This window comes from Microtus pennsylvanicus, chromosome 14 (assembly GCF_037038515.1).
Source record: "Microtus pennsylvanicus isolate mMicPen1 chromosome 14, mMicPen1.hap1, whole genome shotgun sequence".
Classification (NCBI taxonomy): domain Eukaryota; kingdom Metazoa; phylum Chordata; class Mammalia; order Rodentia; family Cricetidae; genus Microtus; species Microtus pennsylvanicus.
The window spans coordinates 58677222-58698008 of record NC_134592.1 but is presented as its reverse complement, the minus strand read 5'-3'; the positions used below and the strand labels follow the sequence as shown (position 1 = coordinate 58698008).

General features: G+C 40.7%; 2 protein-coding genes across 4 annotated transcripts in view; both read left to right on the top strand.

The window, feature by feature from the left end:
* The window catches only part of Nubpl (NUBP iron-sulfur cluster assembly factor, mitochondrial), a 183555-nt gene that overhangs the window by 126408 nt on the left and 36360 nt on the right, over positions 1 to 20787 (top strand). For all 3 annotated transcript variants that reach the window (XM_075947420.1, XM_075947421.1, XM_075947422.1), the window contains one exon: positions 14559 to 14652. In XM_075947420.1, coding sequence (XP_075803535.1) covers positions 14559 to 14652 — 94 coding nt within the window. The remainder of the gene's footprint in view (positions 1 to 14558; positions 14653 to 20787) is intronic.
* Positions 11382 to 12038, top strand: LOC142834751 (large ribosomal subunit protein mL42-like). The gene has a single exon (XM_075947574.1). The coding sequence runs from the start codon at positions 11483 to 11485 to the stop codon at positions 11906 to 11908; it is 426 nt and encodes a 141-aa protein (XP_075803689.1). The 5' UTR covers positions 11382 to 11482; the 3' UTR covers positions 11909 to 12038.

Sequence of the window (20787 nt, the reverse complement as noted above, 5' to 3'; positions counted from 1 at the left end):
CTGTGACTTGGGAATTATGCTGTTTGTTTTGTGTGTTCATCATCCCCCATCCTTAGGCTGTTTCCTTCTTTTGTTTTGACGTCTCTTTCCTAATTCTACTACCCGCAATCTTTAGTCTCTCTCAGCGTCTTTGTGTTAAGGGACGTTCCAGCTGAAGGGTGTGACGCTCGGTCTTAGTCCGTGGTGCTCCTGATAGTAGATGCACTGCACTCTGTGCAGCTCCGTAGGCGGCAAGTCCATCTGCCAGAGTCAAATATGGGTCCCCAAAGTGTAGGCATTTGTTACTCAAACACCAGGTGGGACTTCTTTCCTGCTCACTTCTTAGCCCCAGTTTTCTGTTACTTGCAGTTTTTGTTAAATTTGGCCACATATTACTTTTACTCTAGAGAATTTTGCCTTTAATTTTCAAAAAAGCATGTACCTGTTTGAATCACCTAGGCATTTGGGAAAGAGATTTTAGAGATTATTTACTTGGATAATTTTGGAATATGGCAAAACCACAAATGCATGAATATTTTCACAGTATTCATCTATGATGATTGTGTTCATTACAAGAAAATTTTATTTGCACGGTTCACTAAGAATAGCTTTTCACTGAGATACTGCTGCCTAATTAGTAGGGTCTTTATTTTCAACTTTATAATCTGATTTCCCCTTTGAAAACAAAAGGATGCTTTTATTGTCCTGCTTTGCAAGGTAGCTCTTGAACAAATATTTGACTCCTGAGTTTCAGTATCTCGATCTGTAAAAGGCAAAGTGCTGGGATGAGCATCTGGGGAAATCCTCACTCTAATGTTCTCTGTCCCACTGTACAATGAAGAAGCAAAACATGCTGTTCAGATTGAATGATGGGTGACTAGTCAAACTCTTCTGTCTGAGTTTCTAATTAGCATGCTGGCAGATAGCCACACACAACTCTTTTGCCTGACATTGGATCTTTGCTGAATTCTTTTCTTGTTGAAATATATCAGGTTTTTTTTTTAAATTATGCTACAGCTGTAAATAACTGTTTTAAATTTTCAGGTATATTTCTGCACGACAAAGAATTCTCATAGTATTTCAATAGATTCTTACATCTTATCAAAGGGAAGGAGATCACATAGCAACAGTTCCCCCAATAACTAAAGACAGATCAGGAGACAAGCATGTATCTGAGGCAGGGGAATGGCTGATTCAGTGAAGTGCTTGCTCTACAGACCTGAGTTTGAATCCCAGTAACCAACCACCTTTTAGAAAAGGTCTGAAGTAAATCAGAAGTAAACCAATTTCAGTTTTCTCTACACACAGCTAACTAGTCTTCCACAGTGCGCATGTGCCCTTTTCATGGTCTGTGCGTCACTGTGGCACACGCGGGTTTTCCTGTTTTCAGGCTGTGTGAACAGGGCAGCAATGAAGACGACTGAACCTATGCCTGTGGTCTGTGGTCTGTGATGTCGTCCTTTGGGCGTGTACCAAGGAGTGGTAGAGCTGGGCCATGGTACACTTATGTTTAGCTTTGGGGGTTCTTCCCACTGGTCTCCAGAGTGGCTGCACCGATTCGCCTTCCCACCAACAGTGAATGAGGCTCCTGGCTTCCCAACCTCAGCCCTTGCTGTGAGTCGTTTTGATCTTGGCCATTCTGATTGAGGAGAGATGAAATCTCAAAATTGTTTTAGTTTGCATTTCCCCAACTGGTAAGGATGATGGACACTTTTTGAGGTATTTCTTACCCATTCCTATTTCACCTTTAAGATTTCTGTTTAGATCCCTAGCTGGTTTTTAAATTTGGGTTGTATGTTTCCTTGACGCTGTTTTTGAGTTTTTTGTATATTCTAGATATCAATCCTTTGTCAGGTCTATAGTATAGCTAGCTGACAAAGATTCTTCCATTCTGTGGGTTGTTCACTCAATTGATGGTTTCCCTAGTTGTAGAGAAGCCTTTTGTTTTGTTTTGTTTTGTTTTGTTTTTGTTTTTGAGGTCCCAGTTACCAATTATTGGCCTCAATTTCTTAGAAAATGGGGTCGTTCTTGTTCAGAAGTCTTTTTCTGCTCTAATATCTTGTAAGTCCTACCTGTGTTTTCTTCTAGCAATTTTACTGTCTCAGGTTTCAGATTGTGTCTTTGATGCCCATGGATGTAATTTTTATGGAAGGAGATAGTTATGGGTCTACTATCATTCTTTTGCATTTAGACATTCAGTTTTTCTAACATCATTTGTTGAAGATGATTTTTTTCCCCATCTCTCTTTTTTTAAATGTCAGCTATACTCATGTCTGGCTTATCCATCCATTCTCCTCGTCTGTATGTCTGTTTGTGCCGGTGCCATATTGTTTGTATTACTGTAGCTCTACAGTACATCTTGAAGCCTAAAATACCAATCCCTTTAGTATGATTCTTTTTTTGCTCAGGATTGCTTTGGTTATTGTGTGTGTTTTCTGCTTCCATGTGAAGTTCTCAATGAGTTTTCTTATCTTTATAAAGAACTTTGGATATTTTGTTTGGGATTTTATTAAATCTGTAAATTGATTTTGGTAAGAGGGTCATTTTCACAATATTATTATTTCTACCAATCCATCAGCGTGGGCTGTCTTTCCATTTTCTAGTATCTATCTCAATCTCTCTCTTCAGAGAATTGAAGGTTAATGGTAGGGGTTTTCACCTCCTATTTATGTTTATCTGTGATATTTTCTTATCTTAGATGCTGTTGTAAGTGGACGTGTGTCATGATCTCTTTCTCAGTCTGTTTGTTGTTGGTGTATAAAGAGGTCACTGGTTTTTCACAAATTGATTTTGAATCCTGCCACTGAGATTGTTGATTGTTCTTAGAAGTTTTCTGTTAGAACTTTCAGGATCTCATTATATCATCTAAAAATAAGGGTAGTTGACTTCTTCTTTTCCTATTTGTAGCCCTTTCATTTCCTTCTTTTGCCTATTACTCTGGGTAGTGTTTTCAGCACTGTATTGAAAAGAAGTAGGGATAGTAGGCAGTTCTGTCTCATCCCTGATTTTAATGGAATTGCTTTGAGTTTTCCTAGTTACGATAGTATTGGCTGTGGATTTGTCATATATAGCTTTTATTATGTTGATAGATGCTCCCTCTGGTCCTATTTCCTCTAAAACTTTGATCATGAAGGTATGTTGGATTTTGTCAAAGGTCTTTGTGGCATCTGGTGTTTTATCTTTAAGTTCATTTATTATTATTTATTGTGTCTGTTGGCCTCTGTATGTTGAACCAAGCCTGCATTTCTGAATAGACCCAACTTGAGCATGGTGTCTGATCTTCTTGATATATGCTTGTCTTTGTTTGCTAGTATTCTATTAGGATGCTTGCAATGGGAATATTCATGGGTGGTTTTCATTTTGTTGTTTTGTCCTTACATGGTTGTGGTAGTAGAGTGATGTGAGCTTTGTAGGAGTTTTTTTTTTAATAGTTTGAGAAAGATCAGTTGTAGATCTTTTTTGAAAGTCTGGCAAATTTCTGCTATGAATTCATCAGGGCATGGACTTTTTTTGTTGGGAGGCTCCCCCCACCCCTTTCTCAGTCTTCTTTGTTGTTGATCTGATTAAGTTGTTGAGCTTTTCATTTACTTAGTAGTTTAGATGAATCAAGAAATATATCCATTTCTTTTAGATTTTCCAATGTACATGCTATATAGTGCTTTCTATTTCTTTGGTGTCTGTTGTTTTTCTGCTCATTTATGATATTGTTAATTTTGGTCCTTTTGTTCATTCTTCGGATTAATTGGGTCAAGGATTTGTCATTTTTATCTTCTCTAAGAAACAGCTCTTAGATTCATTGATTCTTTGTATTGTTTTATTTCTATTTCATTAATGTCTGCTTTGGCTTTTATTGTTTCTTGTTACCAGATAGGTTTCAATTTGGTTTGTTCTTGTTTTTCCAAATTTTTGAGTTGCTTCATTAAGTCACTTATTTGTGTTTTTTCTGATCTTTTAATATAGGCACTTAGAGCTGTTAATTCCCTTTTCATAATGGCTTTTTAATGTGTCCCAGAGGATTTGTTGTGTAGTTTTCATTTAGTTTTATGAATATGTTGATTTCATCTTGATTCCTTCTTCAACCGATTCATTACTTCATTCAGTAATGAGCTGTTTAATCTTCGTGAGTCTATACACTTATGAACACTTACTGAAGAGTTATTCCTGTTGATTTTAAGTTTTATTACATAATGGTCAAGTAGAACACATGGGATTGTTTCGGTTTTCTTGTATTAAGGTCTGCTGTGTTCCAGCATCTGGTTTCCTTTAGAGAGGCTTCCATGTGCATACACACAGAAAACAAAGGTGCACTCAGCAGGCTGTACTTATTTAGATTATCGTGTACATATATGTGCATTTAACAATATTAATAAAAGGAAAAGAAACTACCAACTTGAGGCTGGAAGGGGGCATGAAAGGGTTTGCAGAAGGGCAGGTGGGAGGTGTTGTAGGGAAGAAAGGGAGGGGAGAAAGCAGTGTAATTCTATTTCAACTAAATAGCATTCATAAAGCAAGCAAATCCCATATGTACCACAAGGTCAGCATGGCACAGCGAGGGCCAGGTCCTATGTGACACTCTCTTCCATTCCTCTCTTTGATCCCACATTGTGCTGCAGTGTATAAAAGACACAGAATGAGAAGAAGAGCCTGCAGTTTTTGGCTGAGTATGTTCCTGTCATATGTGGGTACAAAGAAGCTCTATGTGTTCTGGGTGGTTATGCTTGATCTACAACCTTCAGGGTGGAGTTGAAAGCCCTGCCTGCCCTGCCATTGGGGAACTGTGTGAGGGGAATCCCCTCAGCAACTGAAGATGGCATCTTTTGTGCCATTTATAGCATTTTGTGTTGATATAATTCATCAGACCTTAGGTGACACACAGGAAGGGATTTTAGGAGGGCATTCAAAGCAGACTGTGGTTCAGTGTGATTTTCAGTCTCATTTTGTGAGGTTCAGCTAAATCGTCCGATAAAATGTCATCATTCCAGAAGTAGGTTTCTTAACCATAAGCCATTTTGTCTTTCTTCTTTTGTTTTGCTCCTTCGCTGTTTGAGAGGAAAGTGTATATTCCTCTTTCTCTGTAAGCAGGTCTCCTCGGGTTTTCTCCCTTTACCCAGCAGTCACTGCCGCCTCTCTGTCCTCTGCAGTGCTTGGCAGTGTCTGAATGCTCACCCACCCAGGCTGGAGTCCTTTCCTGCACAGATGGGAGAGCCAGAGTCCAGAGGACATCTGCTCACACAGTAATTTGTCTCAAGGTTGTTACAATGTACATATACCGCTTCCCCAAACTACAACTCTTTCTGGTGACTAGATGATCAGATTCAGTTCTTGTGTGCTAGTTTCAGATGCTTAGTGTTTTACAGGCTTCTTTTTTATGTGTTCTGATTTTTTTTTTAAAAAAGTACAATGAATGTTGAAATAGAATTTAAGACCTACAAGCCTCAATACAATAGGTCAAACTTAAAACATAGCTTCATATCCAGTTGGAATTCTCACACTTGGTTTCCTTTTTGATGATTTTGATCTTTTGCATTTAAACATGAAATCTACTGACCTAGTTTCAAAAATATGTTAAAAAAACTACAGATATTTGTGAGAAAACTATCTAAGTATTTCCATCTGTTCCTGTAGATCGTTTACTGTCTTTCAGTGATTACTTCACATCATTTTCCTATCTATGTATTTGATAGAATGACACTGATTTCAAACAAGACCTGTTGGATGGCAGATTATTGAAGACTCAAGTGTTCTTCATTATCACAACACTGGGAAATCTGTGCCTAAGATTGCCATGGTTACTAGGACTCTTATTTCTAATATAAAAGACTGTCCAAAAACAGGCAGGAAGAAGGGGGGGGGGGGAAGAGAGAGAGAGAGAGAGAGAGAGAGAGAGAGAGAGAGAGAGAGAGAGAGAGAATATCATTATAATGAACCTGAAAAGGGAAAATGTAGAAATAATTCTTATCTGTTTTATATAAATAATTGACTTTCTGTGATTCTAAGTGGGTTCTATCTTATATGCCTATATATCACTAATCACATACTGAAAAAACTATGTTCTTGGGGTCACAAGTTTTTGCTAGCAGAACTCTGGAGAAGTTTGGAGGATAGTGATATGGTACCCCAGGTCTCTAACTTAGCAACAGCATGACCTTGACAAATGTGCCACATTTCAACCCTTTAATATCATTTTTTTTTTTTTTTGGTTTTTCGAGACAGGGTTTCTTTGTGGCTTTGGAGCCTGTCCTGGAACTAGCTCTGTAGACCAGGCTGGTCTCGAACTCACAGAGATCCACCTGCCTCTGCCTCCCGAGTGCTGGGATTAAAGGCGTGTGCCACCATCGCCCTATCTTATATGTAAAACAGGGGTCATAGCACTCCGTGTATATTAAGTGCGCATGCTCCAGGCGTATATTACCATATACAGGCCCAGTGGCTGCTCGATTCATCCTGCTGCACCCTCCTGTCACTGGCTGCTCCACTTTCTGCCCTCTTCTCTGCCCCAGCCTAGCTCCATTTGAGGGTCCCTGAGTCCCAAATTAAGGTGGATAGCGTTGGTGGGAACTAGATCCAAGAGCCATCTTGGCTGGACGACTGTTTGGATTGCACATGCACGTAGTGTAGTGGCTGCCCTGGTCTCATGGGAGATGGTATTCTTCTGGTGCGCTGATGCCCTGGAGAGCCTGAATGTGAGCAATGGCTGCCCATGTTTTTAATGGGGATCCAGAAAGCAGCTTTTATGGCAGTTGTAATCTTGCCTTTTGTCCTAAATAACCATGAAAATATTGTTAAAAATTGTCATCCAAATATTTAGTAATGTTGTAACTTTATTAGAGCATTATCAAAGTATTTAGTAATGTAACTTTATTAGAGTATTATCAAAGTATTTAGTAATGTTGTAACTTTATTAGAGCATTATCAAAGTATTTAGTAATGTTGTAACTTTATTAGAGTATTATCAAAGTATTTAGTAATGTTGTAACTTTATTAGAGTATTATCAAAGTATTTAGTAATGTAACTTTATTAGAGTGTTATCAAAGTATTTAGTAATGTTGTAACTTTATTAGAGTGTTATCAAAGTATTTAGTAATGTTGTAACTTTATTAGAGTGTTATCAAAGTATTTAGTAATGTTGTAACTTTATTAGAGTGCCGCATATCTAAATATATTTTACAAATCGCATGTGTTAGATTGGAAAAGTGAATTGTAAATTCTTCTGAGAAAACATTCTTAAATTTTGGCTATTCAAATGTCCATAAAGGACTATAATTATTTTGGTAATTAAAATCCCTAACCTTTACGATTTTCATTTAATATATTTTGATCATATTCTTTTCCCTCCCCCAACTCCTTTCCCTCCTACTCACCCAACTTCATGTTCATTCTCTTTCTTAAAAACAAAAATAACAAAACAGAAAAGCACAGACACAAACAAAAACCCAAGACAAACAAAACAAAACAAAAGTAATAAAAGTCGAGTCCATTTTGTACTGACACCTGAGATCAGCTGTCCTGGGTGTGCCTGGTTTATATGTAGTGTCGTTCCATTAAAGAGACCTGAAATGGTGAGATCTGCAGGTAATGAGCCGAGGGAGGTAGCCCAGACCCAGAAGGAAAAACGTTATGTGTTTTTCTTATATTTGGATGTTAGTTTAAGCTTTAGATACACGTATTTCATTTAAAATACCTGTCCACAGAGGTAAATAGCTGGTAAGGGACTGGGTAGGGAGTGGGTGTCTTCCAAGGAAGGGGAGCTAGAATACAGTGTTCTATAGGGATACAGAGGAAACGAGAGCGGGAAGGTTAAATGGGCACAGCAATGGGAGAGCTGCACAGGGAAGAACGTATGTATGGAGGGAGAGCTAATTCCAAAGGTTAATTGCTTACAAATAAAAACGTCTTGATTTTTAAAGCAGGTTTATTATATTTTAGGTCTCTTTGCTCATAATTCTATACTTCATCAGCATCTGCCTCATAGTTATGAATATCTGTGCATACAATCAGCAAATTGTGCTTTTGGAGAACTTGGATATCCTGTAAATCACTGAAAACCATGACTTTTATGGAAATGCTGTTATTTTTGTTATTTTCTTGTTTTGCTCATACTGTGGATTTACATGGGTCTCTGTGGGACGTCCTGCTTTAAATATTATTTCAGCAAATGGGCTCAGAGTGGGCAGAGAACCCCTGAATCAGGTTCGGCTAGCAAGTGCCCTATGAGTTGATGCTGTGTCCAAGTGGTCAGGGCCAGCTTGCTCTAGCCCTCTGCTAGAGAACAACTTACCAGAAGAAAGATGTCGTGAAGGAAGTTTCTCCTCTGGAGGGCGTTAGCTGCTCTCTTGAGTTTCCTTGCCTTTCAACTAAACCCCCTCTCCCATTTCCTATAGAAGGGGAACTGTTTTAAAATGGCTCAGAAAACTCAATTATTTGAGGAAAATGAAAAAATTTGCGAAAAACTCTGTTATAACTTGAGCCATGTCTTATTGCAATTGGCGCATTTAATAGAGGTTATAAAGATCGGGTTAGTGTATCCATTGTGTTATTTGTTTGTTCCACTCAGAAGGCCGTTAATTAAAACCTTTTTATCATTCAGGTTTTTGCTAAGGAATTTATATTTAAGTAACTTCTCTTTTGTAACAATTTTCTTCTTGCAACCAAAATAAAATGTTGCATGACCTTATAAAGAAGCCGCTAGGAAGAGCAAAAGTGCATAGCTCAGACATGTAACGCAGCTGTTCTGCTTTAGACTTCCTTTGTGCATTAAAGGTTTCTCACGTGGAGAGGGTTTTCTTGTTAGTTGTGTACTATAATTGTAAGTAACAACTTGACGCGCAGTTATCCCGTACATGTTTATTAAACACTGGTCAGCTATGAGGGAGGAGTCTGCCATGGAGAGGGAGCAGCAGGCATGCCTGCCAGCGGTCTCGTCTGCTAAGGGGCTGTCTCTGGAACTGAGGAAATATGTCTGTAGACATGGCACTCTGAACACACCCAGTCTCATCTGAGGTGGGGGAGATAGTTTTATCAAAAAACATCTCTTAAAGCCGAAAGAGCTGTTTTATATCTTAGAAATCAGGTAAATTAAGAAAATCTGTGGCCTTGCTAATGCGTCTGTAAAATCTGACGGTGGAGCTGAAGTCAGGTTAAGAGCATCGTCTATACCAGTTTTCTAGTCCATTTTCAGTGGCCGAAACAGAGTCCTTGAGGCTGAATAGTTTATAAAGAATGCTTTTTTAACCTATGGTTTGGGAGGCTGAGATTTCAAGAGAAGCTTTTGTAGTGGCGGTGTGGAATTGGGGGCATTGTTTGCTCACCACAGAGGGCACCGACGACATACCAAAGAAACTTCATTTTCCGCCCACAGTGCCTTTAGTGAGCCCGTTAGTTTACTGAGTGTACTTTTAGGATTATCAGTGAGAGGTTACAGTGGTATACATGACTCACAGAAAAGTCCAACATGGGTGATGACTCTCACACATTGTACCTATCCCTGGAACTTCCTGTTTAACTTTGAGACTGCTTAGCTGTTCAGAGTCTCTTCTAGCAGTTGCTAGCTTGAAGAAGGCCTTGTGAGTCTTATAAGTTTCAGAAACTTCCTAAGAATTGTAATTTTTACTTTTTTTGGTTTTTTATTGAATTTCTGAGTCTTGATGAGTTTCTCCCCTTCTGTCTTGGATATACTTTGATGTGGGCAGGATAACTACACAACAGTGTTGATAAAAAACTCTGCTACTCCTCAACAATGTCACACTGAGGGCTGAGCTTTTAGTGTGTGTACTTTTGGGGGAGACCAGTAAGGATGGAGAAAGTGCTATGAATGAGGAAAAAAATGGGTCAGTTTCTTCCAGGGATGCTTTGTATTAAGAATCAGATCAAGCCAGGCTGTGGTGGCTCATGCCTTTAATCCCAGCACTCGGGAGGCAGAGGAAGGCGGATCTCTGTGAGTTCGGGGCCAGCCTGCTCTACAAGTGCTAGTTCCAGGACAGGCTCCAAAGCTACAGAGAAACAACAACAAAAAAGAAAGAAAGGAAGGAAGGAAGGAAGGAAGGAAGGAAGGAAGAATCAGATCAAACTACTGGGCAGCTGTTGGCCATTGATGGCTTCTGGAGAACAGTGAGTCAGCTTCTTTTAAGCACGTGGCCCCTGATAGCTAGACCACACTCCAGTGGATGGCCCCACACTCACAAGTTAGGGCAACACTGATTGGAATGAGTGAATGAATACAAAACAGAGGACACAGGCTGGGAGACAGAGTTTAGGGGGAGGTCTTGGAGGAGGTCAAATATGATCAAAATACTTTGTACGAATGTATGAAATTGTCAAAAAATAGTAAATTTATGTTTTTATGTTGAGCAACAACAATGAAATCATATCAAAACAGCAAGTAGACATCTTTGCACACGATGCTGTGAACATGAAAACACTAGGGCCAAGCCGTAGGTGCAGAGTACTAGAAAGGCCATGAGCAAAGTCAGCAGCTTTACTCTTGATTTCTTAGCTGCTTCCAGAAGTTTGTCACAGTCGGCCGCAGCAGAGCAGTTTCTGTCACGAGCACTCAACAGGCCATATACAAAGGCATGGCGCCAACATACAAATCTGCTGACTGAAGGCCATGGTTGTTAGCCTCCCGATGGGAGTTAAACTCTTCCAGTCAGCGAACTTTTCTATAGAACGCCAGTATGCATCACATAGGTCCCGGGCCAGCTTTTCTCAGATAGTTGGAATCCAATTTGAGCATCATTTGAAATGAGCTGCTGTAACTGTGACATATTTTTAGTTCCTTGGAACCTTGGTTCTCTGAAATAAGAAATTGGAAGTAGCGTAATCAACATGCTTAAATGGCAGGGAAAAACAGTGATCAATTGTTGGCACTTGGCATGTGGCATTCTCTGAAATGAAGAGACTTGCCCATCTGCCAGTGCTAGCAGTCTCAGAGGAGGACAGAAAAAGAGAAAATGTCCTTTATCTTCCTGGGAGAGTTTCTTGGATGGCAGCTGTGAAGAAATACCATGACCACAGTAGCTCTTAGAAAGGAAAGTACTTGATTGGGTGGTTTACAGTTCAGCGGTTCAGTCCATTATCATCATGGTGGGGCATGGCGGTGTGCAGGCAGACATGGTACTGGAGAAGATGACAATTCTACATCTTTGGCTACAGGCAACTGAGTGTCACACTGAGCTTGAGCAAAGGAGACCTCAAAGCCCACCCCCACATTGACATACTTCCTCCACAAGGCCACACTACCCCCCAAAAGCCACATTTGCTATTGGTGCCACTCCCTACGAGCTTATGGGGGACAATTTCAAACTGCCACAGCAGTTAAGGGTAGCTTTAGGGTAATCATTTTCTAAGCTATTGAAAATCAATCTGTATTCATTATTTTCTTAAAAATATGTCGTTATGAAGCAAGATGGCGGTCCTGTGGAATGAACATCTGTGTGCCTAGAAACAGATGTGAGAAGCGGTTTCTCCTCACGATATCTTTGTTCACGTCACCTCCTAAAGATCATGGCCGCCGTGGTGAAATGGGTGACATCAAGCAGGACTGTCTGGAAACATATATTTCCAATCCAGAATGGAGCCTTATCTAGTGTTTGTCGAAAGTCTACCTACTCTCCTCTTCCAGATGACTACAACTGCAAGGTAGAGCTCGCTTTGACATCCGATGGCCAGACCATAGTGTGCTACCACCCTTCTGTGGACATCCCGTACGAACACACCAAGCCTATCCCTCAACCAGACATTTTGTGTAATAATGAAGAAACACACGAACAAGTGCTGAAAACCAAATTAGAAATAAACAGTGAGAAGCTTGAGCAGGGGCCCATGATAGAACAACTCAGCAAGGTGTTCTTCACCACGAAGCACCGCTGGTACCCGCATGGACAGTATCACAGACGTCGTAAGAAACCGAATCCTCCCAGAGACAGGTGATGTCTCTTGACTTCCCAGGCATAAGGAAGTTTCTCTGTGTGTCTTATTTGCCAGCTGAGAAAATGCACCTGGTGTATTCATTAAGATGTTATGTAAGACAATAATAAAAGTACCCCTTCATATTTTTTAAAAAAAAATATGTCATTATACCACTATCTGTGGAAGCCTACGTGTGACTTAGTTTCCGTTTGGAGTCATTTCTGACTTAAAGAAGTCGTTTGAGTTCAAGCTTGCCTGCTCTACTTTTTCTTATAACCTTGAGGGCTCTGAGAGACTTCTGATTTATCGCATAAGAAAAGAACACTCTATCTAGTAGAGAGTATACTGCTGACGTCAAACCTCAGGAACATCAAGATAGAAAGGAAGGCTGCTTCCGAGCATCAGGCACGTGATGGAGAGGAGGCTGCTCACTCAAGGACAGGAATGGTCTTGTGGTTAGATACTGACTGACTGTCTGTGCTGAGCTTTGTTCTGTTTTTGTATATAAGCAAGCTCTGAAATAAACTCAGGGCTGTTTGGCTGCTTCGGCATGACCAGACAGACCTCCCGATTCTATCCTGTCTTCTTTTTCTTCTATGTTTCCTTCCCTAAAATGTTGGCTCCATGATGACTGAGACTTTGCTTTATTCCTTGCTTTATCTCCATCACACGGGGCAATGCTGAATGCCTCATAGACTGTCATTGCCATGTTAAAGAGATGCATTACCATGTGCTATATGAATACATATGCTTACCTGCGCTGTATGAGTAACATGCTCACCTGTGCTGTATGAGTAACATGCTTACCTGCGCTGTATGAGTAACATGCTTACCTGCGCTGTATGAGTAACATGCTTACCTATGCTGTATGAGTAACATGCTTACCTGCGCTGTATGAGTAACATGCTTACCTGTGCTGTATGAGTAACATGCTTACCTGCGCTGTATGAGTAACATGCTTACCTGTGCTGTATGAGTAACATGCTTACCTGCGCTGTATAAGTAACATGCTTACCTGTGCTGTATGAGTAACATGCTTACCTGTGCTGTATGAGTAACATGCTTACCCTGTGCCGTTTGCGCTTCCAGCAATGGTGCAGAACGTCATGTTGCCCTTTTTGTGAGACAGATTGTCGAATTATTTATAGGTTTAATATAACATAGAAAGTCTCAAAGCCTCGCGTTTCTTCATTATCGAAGGACAGCAAGCAGCTCCTGTGTTGTCCATTTCTTGCTAAGGTGTTTAACTCATTTTACAGTTTCACAAAAGATGGATCATGAGACAGGAGGATGACTGTCCCTGCTCACTCCAGTGTCTGAGAGTCAGTAGGCACTTTCCTGTCACAGTTCACCACCTTCTTTATGTAGAACTGGAAACATTGTATCTATTAGATAGTTGCCTGTTCAGCTGTAATGTTGCAAATAAGCATTTAATTATCAGTTATTAACTAGGTGCCCAATATGAGTTCTTTCACTTTCTCTGAATAGGGACAAAAGTGATTTGGTGACATGCACAGTGGGTACCCTGTCTAGTCTAGTGGACTTGGGCAGTGTTCCCCCAAGGAAGTGAATTTTGAGCTGATGTGGAGTCACTAACAAAGACCAGGCAGTTTGGGGAGCAGAAACTCAGACTTTACTCTAAGAGCAGCAGGAGCAATTAAGATCAATTAAGTAGCGCTCTCTCTCTCTCTCTCTCTCTCTCTCTCTCTCTCTCTCTCTCTCTCTCTCTCTCTCTCTCTGTGTGTGTGTGTGTGTGTGTGTTGTAGGGACACCCTGGATTGGCAGTCATGAGACAGACAGTGGCCCAGAGGCTTTAATAAGAGCAGATAATGGACAGTTGTGGTCCATTGTCACCCTACTTATTTCTTGAAGGTCGAAGGAGGAAGTGGGTATGTTTTAGAGAGTTTTATCAGACAGAGTAAGTCAATGGCCGAGGCAATGAGGGAAAGAGAAGCATCAGTCATGAGGTCAGCTTTGTAGTTCAGGAAACTAAGAGGATCCCAGGCCTTTCACAGAGACCAAGAAGCCGAGGGAAGTCCTAGCTGAGGAGAAACGAGCGCAGGATGCTTCTCTGTCTGGAGTGAAGTTGGGTGTTACAGACTTGGTTATATGGTGAGTCCTTTAAAACTCAGTGCCTACAAAGAAAGAATCAACTAGTACTGGTACTGGGAAATTAGTCATATTAAAATTAAATAATTTCCCAGTTATTATGTTTTTTCATTATTAGTGGGTTTATTTTTATGGAAAAATAACAAAAAATTATTTGCATAAGAAATGCTGTACTAAATCAAACAAATAAATATGAAGCAAAATCTCTGTGGAAAAAAAGTTAAGATCTTCTTAGACAAAAATGTAAGCTATATCCAGTGAAAATAAATGATTTCTCCTTCCTAGAAGGCCGTAGTAAAAGAGGCTGTTACTATGTGTATATCTGGAAACTTAAGCTTATCGTTCAGAGTAGGTCCAGTAGGCAGGGTCTATGTGTGTCATCTATGTGTGTCTACCATCTACACACCCGTGTGCCCTTAGCCCACAGCACAGCATTGGTCCCCAGAGGGGGCTCAGGATAGCTATTGTCTTAGATATGTTCGTTATATATTAAGTTTGTTTATATCAATTTTCACAGAAATTGTTATGCAGTGGCAATATTTATATCTTCTTGCTTTTTTAGGTCGATTGGGGTCAACTGGACTACTTAGTTGTTGACATGCCACCAGGAACAGGAGATGTGCAATTATCTGTTTCACAGAATATTCCTATTTCAGGTAAATCCTAAAAGTTTGATTTTTTTCTTTCTTTGATGTATTGCTGTTGGTATACATAAAAATAAGCTATATCGTAGACACACTTTCCATCTTAAAATTATTTATAGATTGGTCATTAGAGATCATTGAATTATGCAGTGAAGTTTTGATGATAAATATGTGTATTTATAAAAACAAAAGGTACTTTTAAAAGTAATAATATAATTTTTATATTCTAGAAAAATTTTAGTATGTAAATATATTTAGGTAGCTCATGGCTATTCACACATGTTGACTGTTGTTCAACTCTTAACAGCAAAGTGCTAGCAAACACCCAGAAAATATTAGTTAATGAAACTGAGTAGGAGTAAGTAGGAGTAATTGGTTTTTTGGAAAATGTAGTTTTGGGAAATTTTTATATTCCGCTATTTCCTTTGTTTTAAAGTCAAGAGAATAAGTATAATAGCTTATTTGGTCAAGTGTATGGCTACAACGGTAAGTGTCTTTCTCTGACACAGAATGTAAACATTGGTAATTTCTCAGTTTTGAATCTATTTCTAACACTTTTTCTACAACAATTGCGTTCTAGAAAAATGCATGTACATATTGGGCTTCTAGGAACATAATGGGAAGTTAAAATATCTTTGCAAATAAATTTTTACTGATTATTTCAGCTTTGCTGTTGACATTTAATTATTAAAAGGCTTAAATCTAGTTTTTTTGGCAAGCTATAAATGATTTTTTTGTTGCTGGTAGGCGAGCCTCATTAATATGGGTATTAAACATTTTAATGTACTTGTTGTTTTAATTGAGTATCCTAGTAAGGCAGGCTATAAAGGATGAAACTGGTAAAAGGGTAAATAAAATTAGTTTATCCTTTAGATGATTGCTCTACTGTATAGCACGCCTTTCCCTTTTTAAAGCAGAGGCGTTAACTGGCCCCAAGGTCCCCTATTTACAATGTGTTGTAGCTGAAGTTCTCATCAGTTCTGACTGAGTTTAAAGTTTGTGGTTGGAACCTCTGCTTCGAGGTCCCTGGCAATGTCTAAGTCATGGTTTGCTGAGTTCAGCCTCAGCTAGTCAACTCATTTAAGCTAAAGTTAATAATGCCAGTGATTCTGTGATAAATGATATTTACAGTGGATGTGTCAATTCTTGCGCCCAACAAGTGACTGTCTAGCCAGTGGTCCCTGCTGGGGTGGACAGTGAGGAGTCATGTTTTGAACCCAGAGAGACTACTCTGGGCCTTCCTAACTCCTCCCTTCCAGGAAAATCTGAAGGGAATTGAGAAGCAGCACCTTCGATTTTCATTAGCATTCCAGGTGACTTGTGAGAAGACCCCTTCTGTCTTTGTGCTGACCTATGACCATTGTGACCACCCCAGCGCTCAGTAGAGTCACAGTTAGGATTATTGCACATGTGCTGTGCGTGCCAGTATTGACACAGGCAGTGAAGACTCCGTTTTCTCTAGTGAGCACACACTGATCCTACAGTTCAGGAGAGTTGCAGCTGGTAGAGCTGGTACTTTGCATATGTGAGATCCTGGGTTCGGTTCTCAAAGCAGGGGCAGACTAGCACTGTCAAACAGTAGACATGCCAAAGTGATGCCCAAAAGAGCTTGGGGGTGTGTGTGATCATTTCTCTGTGAGTTTGTTAAAATGTTTGTTCAAGGCTTAGTTCTTGAGATTTAGTTTTATTTGAAAATTGAAGAGATAACTCAGTGGTAAAGAGCACTGCCTGCTCTTCCAAAGGTCCTGAATTCGATTCCCAGCAATCACATGCTGGCTCACAACCATCTGTAATGAGATCTGGTGCCCTCTTGAGGAAGAGACCTTATCAGTCATCCTTATCAACTTAGACCGTGAAACCAAATATGGACAAGTTCAACAGAACCTCCATATACGGGCTGCCCATGCCTGCTTCAGCACTGCCAGGGCATAAATTTTATTTTCATTTTCATTTTCAATATCTAAGAAGATACCAGAAGTGGGTTGGCTCCAGGAGCTGTTTCGGGCTTGGCTGTACCGCGACTGTCATCAGTTTGTATTATCTGGAACAGCCTGGCAGAGCCCTGTTTGCCCTTCAGAATTATCTCTTCTCTAATTATAAACCTAGTTTCCTTTCCTTTTCATCATTGACGTTAAAACTTTCTTAAGAAAGTCTGTCCTACTTTTTCTTATTCTCTTCATTCCTCTAAGTCACAAAACCCTTGAGACCCGTGTTGTGTCTGTGGTTAGACTTCCTATAAATCCCTTCACATAAGGTGAGATCCACCCCAAAATCCTGTGTACCAACTGCCCACATCCTCAGAGCCGCTCACTTGCTTCCCTTTGCTTTGCTGATCTGTCTCTACACACAGTTGATCCCATTTGGAATGTCTTTCCATTGCAGTTGGCTGCATGCCCATGTCCTGCATAACCTTTAAAAGCTGCGTGTTTCAATCCCTAGTCTCTTTCTTGTCCCCAGCTCTTCCTTGGATAGGAACCATTTATCGTTCCTTGAAATTCCTGTAGCACTTAATTTGGCCCAGTTCTCGGCACTCAGGTTTTCTTCCTCTGAAGCCTGCACGCCTATGCTGCACAGGTCTCCTCCCTAGAGTCTGTTTCATTCACCTTTGCGGTTCCCATAGAACCAAACTCACTGCCTTCGTGCAAAAGGGACATCAGTGAGTGGATATTTTGGCGCTGTGTGGGTTATCTCTCCGGCTAGACTATAAACTGCTTGAATGCTAAAGTTCCCTCCTGTTCGTCTTTGTGTCTTAGATTACTTGGGCAGTGGCATGTGCAGTTAACACTGGCAGCATTAGGCCGGCCAGTTAGTTATCACTGTTCGTGTGGAAAGGTCGTTGTCCCTTTATCTTCCTGCCATTCTACACATTCTTGTGAGTCCCTGTCCCTCAAGGCCCACTGATTTTACCCAGTGGTTTTTCTATGTGTAAGTTAAAACATTTCTTTAAAGAAAAATCATTCCAGCTTAGGTTTTTATTTAGATGTAGATGACATCCTGTGGACAGGTGATACTGTTTGTTGTTCTGGGATGGGAGCGGCGTGTCTTTTGGTTACTCACGGGCTCTCTATTAAGTGGCTGTGGGAATCATTAACATTGTTCCATTCTAAGGAAAGATGTTCCTCTTCTGCCATGATGCTAACCGTTTCTGCTTGTACCCTGCCCTAAAGAGCCCTGCTTGTCCCACCATTTATAAGGATCAAGTGGGATAGTATAAAAGCTCTTATCTAAATGTATAGTACCTTTTTAGAAACTGCTTAAATACTTTAAAAGAGGTATTTTTTTTTGCTGAAGGAGATGTGGTTTGAGCAAATGTTCCCCACAGAAGGCTCATGTGCCAGTGACTTTGTTGAGAGATGGCGGGGTCATGAGAGTGCTGCTGTCTTCAGGGGCTTAGGTGACCCACCTTGCCCTTCATTCCTCTTTCTGCTTCCTGGCTACTCTGAGGCCAGGAGTTCTGTTCCATTTTCCCCAGCACGTTCTTGTGCCCCATAGTGGCGCAGAACTAGCCAGATCAAGTGACCACCAGCATAACCCTTTGACCGTGAGCTAACACCAATTCTCTGAGCTGTTTTTCTCAACAGTTTGCGACAGTGGCAAAGGTTGACAGATGCAGGCGTTCCTGAGATGCTGTAAACTGGAGTCTATATCAAGTTCCCATTGTCCAAGCCATGCTGGCAACAAAGTGAATGTTTTGTGCTTAGAAAGAGGCATTATTTGGAAATTCATAGCAGACCCATGCAAGCGAAACGATCCGTTTTCTAACCGCTAATTAGCAACTCTTTGTATGTGTTCCATTTCCTTCTGTGGGTAGATGACAAGCTCAGTGTAAGAAGACATTTCAAAGAAAAAAGGTATTCTCTTATTTGTGTTAAAGTGTTGTGCAGTAGCAGAGAGGAGTGTGTTGGCAGCCCATCGTGAGGGACGGTGTAGATCTGACTTTCCATGGGGTGCTAATGGCTGCATACTGTAAGAGCGGACCAGAAGTCCCTAGACGTAGATTGCAGGAATGAAAAGAGGTAAAATGGAGGATGTGGAGGGAGATCCTGGCTTGAGAGTCGCTCTTGTCTTAATGAACTTGCCAAGAGATGGTGTTAATGCTAACCCTGTTACATTTCTTACCTTGTTATTGATGACATCGCTTACTGGGTTTTGTTTGGTGCTTATTTTGTGAAGTGTTGTTGCTATGTCTTGGGTTGGGTTGACTCCAGAGTTGAACTGTTTTGGTCCCCAGATGTGTGCTGATGCTCTCTAGGAGTTACTGGTCATGTAATGAGTTTCCACAATGAAGGAGAACTAATACTTCTCTGAGAGGCTGAATAATTTTCCTAAAGATTTTGAAAACATAAACATTGTTCTAATTTTCAAATGCTCATAGATTTTTCTCTTACTCATGGCATCAACTGAAGTCCTCTGAGTGACCATCTGAAGGCTGCCCTGGCTTTGCCCTGAGAATGAAGCAGAGAGTTTATGCCTTATATTAAGTATGTGAAGCATGTTTTCTTTTTTCCAAGGACTGGGTCTTAGTAACTTAAAGTGCTGTATTAGCAGATGATACTAGTGAAGGATCTAGGTACAGAGATGTGGGCAGCAACGTTACTGACACTAATGGGTGACGAAGCACCCAGGGACTAATGGCAGGAGCTCTTCCTGCTCCTCCACCCGAGAAGGCAACTGAGCGAAGGGTGTCAGTGTCCTGAAGAATCTTGGAACCTTTGAAGGAACCGGAACCACTGCAGGGTAGGAAGGAAGTCTGTGAGGTCTCTCCTGCAGTCTCATCTCCTGCAGGTCTCTGCTACTGGCAGACACCTTGGTGAGCCAGGAAGCTAGGAAGCTCAGGGGAGACAGTCCACAGAGGTCAGGCCGCTAGCCACCACAGTAGCATCTGGAGAAAGGCTCTGGGCAGATTGATAGGGGAAGGAGCTGGCAAGACAAGTGGAATAACTGATGGCTCTTGTTCTTCGTGGCCATCACATCACTGTGTATTAGTGGCCAGACACATTAAATGCTAAGCAACCGATGGGATTTATGGCCTTCACAAGCTTACAAGCTAACTGGGACACCGGTCGAATTAGTAAAAAGCCTATACTCACAGGACAAAATTGTGCTGTCATCAATACTATGTCCAGAATATTTACATTGTGGATAGAACTGAATCGAGTTTATTGTGTATGGTGCAGACTAACTAACAGACATAATGTTTAGTTTGGTCGGATGGAGCAGGGGAACTCACTTAGGTGACAGTGAATGGTTAGTCAGGTGGACAGTCATCTTCCCTTTGTTAAGTGAAGATTACTAGAGAAATAAAATACCGGAAAACTGCTCAAATAATAGAAGGGACAAAGGCCACGTGCCTGAGGGAGAGCCATTCTCATTTGTTCACAGAAAAGAGCCACACAGTCCTAGTGTGAGTCCTGCTTTGATCTCTTATCTCCTGGGCCAGGAGATGCTGCTGTGTGTGGATTCTGAACATCTGTTTGCTTCTGTGGGGCTGCACAACAGTCTGGTGCAGTGTTAGGATAATGAGGGGGTACCCTTTCTTCCTGTCTAGGACCCTTCCTAGCTGGGCCCTGTAGACAGAAGCCAGTAGCCTTTTTTTGTCTCATTCATTTAAATGCGATGGGGTAGGAAATGTAAATGAAGTCACTTTGCTGAAAGGCAGGAGCTGCTTATGGAGGTGCCGTCCTGCCCACACGTGATCTGTCCACTCGTGAAAATTCCTGCAAACAAGCTAAGCTTGCTCTTCCGCTTTCTGTCCTCTCCGCAGCAGTTCCCTTGGCCTGATCAGTTTTCTCTCCTCGGCTAACACTTTGCTAATTTGAACAGTCATTTATGAAATGAAAGTCTGTTTGGAATTGGTGGATCAGGAAATTACTGCTGCTGTGTTAAATAAATAAAGGAATGGCTACGGACCATTATTTGAAATAGTTCCTTGATTTTCTAGCATTTACTCTTTAAGGCAAAAATAATAGTGAATTTACATATGTAAATTATAATTCTTTAAAAATAGTTTCTGAGTTGGCAAAAGTGAGTCAAATACTGGTCTTTTGGAAAATCATCACAAAATCAATGAAAAGTTCTTCCCAGTTTCTAGTGATGTGTTTTCTCTATATTATATAACTTGTGATGACCTCCAACTGTAAAGCCACC

Coding starts and splice junctions, on each gene's coding strand:
- LOC142834751 (XM_075947574.1), top strand. CDS start 11,483: ATGGCCGCCGTGGTGAAATGGGTGACATCAAGCAGGACTGTCTGGAAA.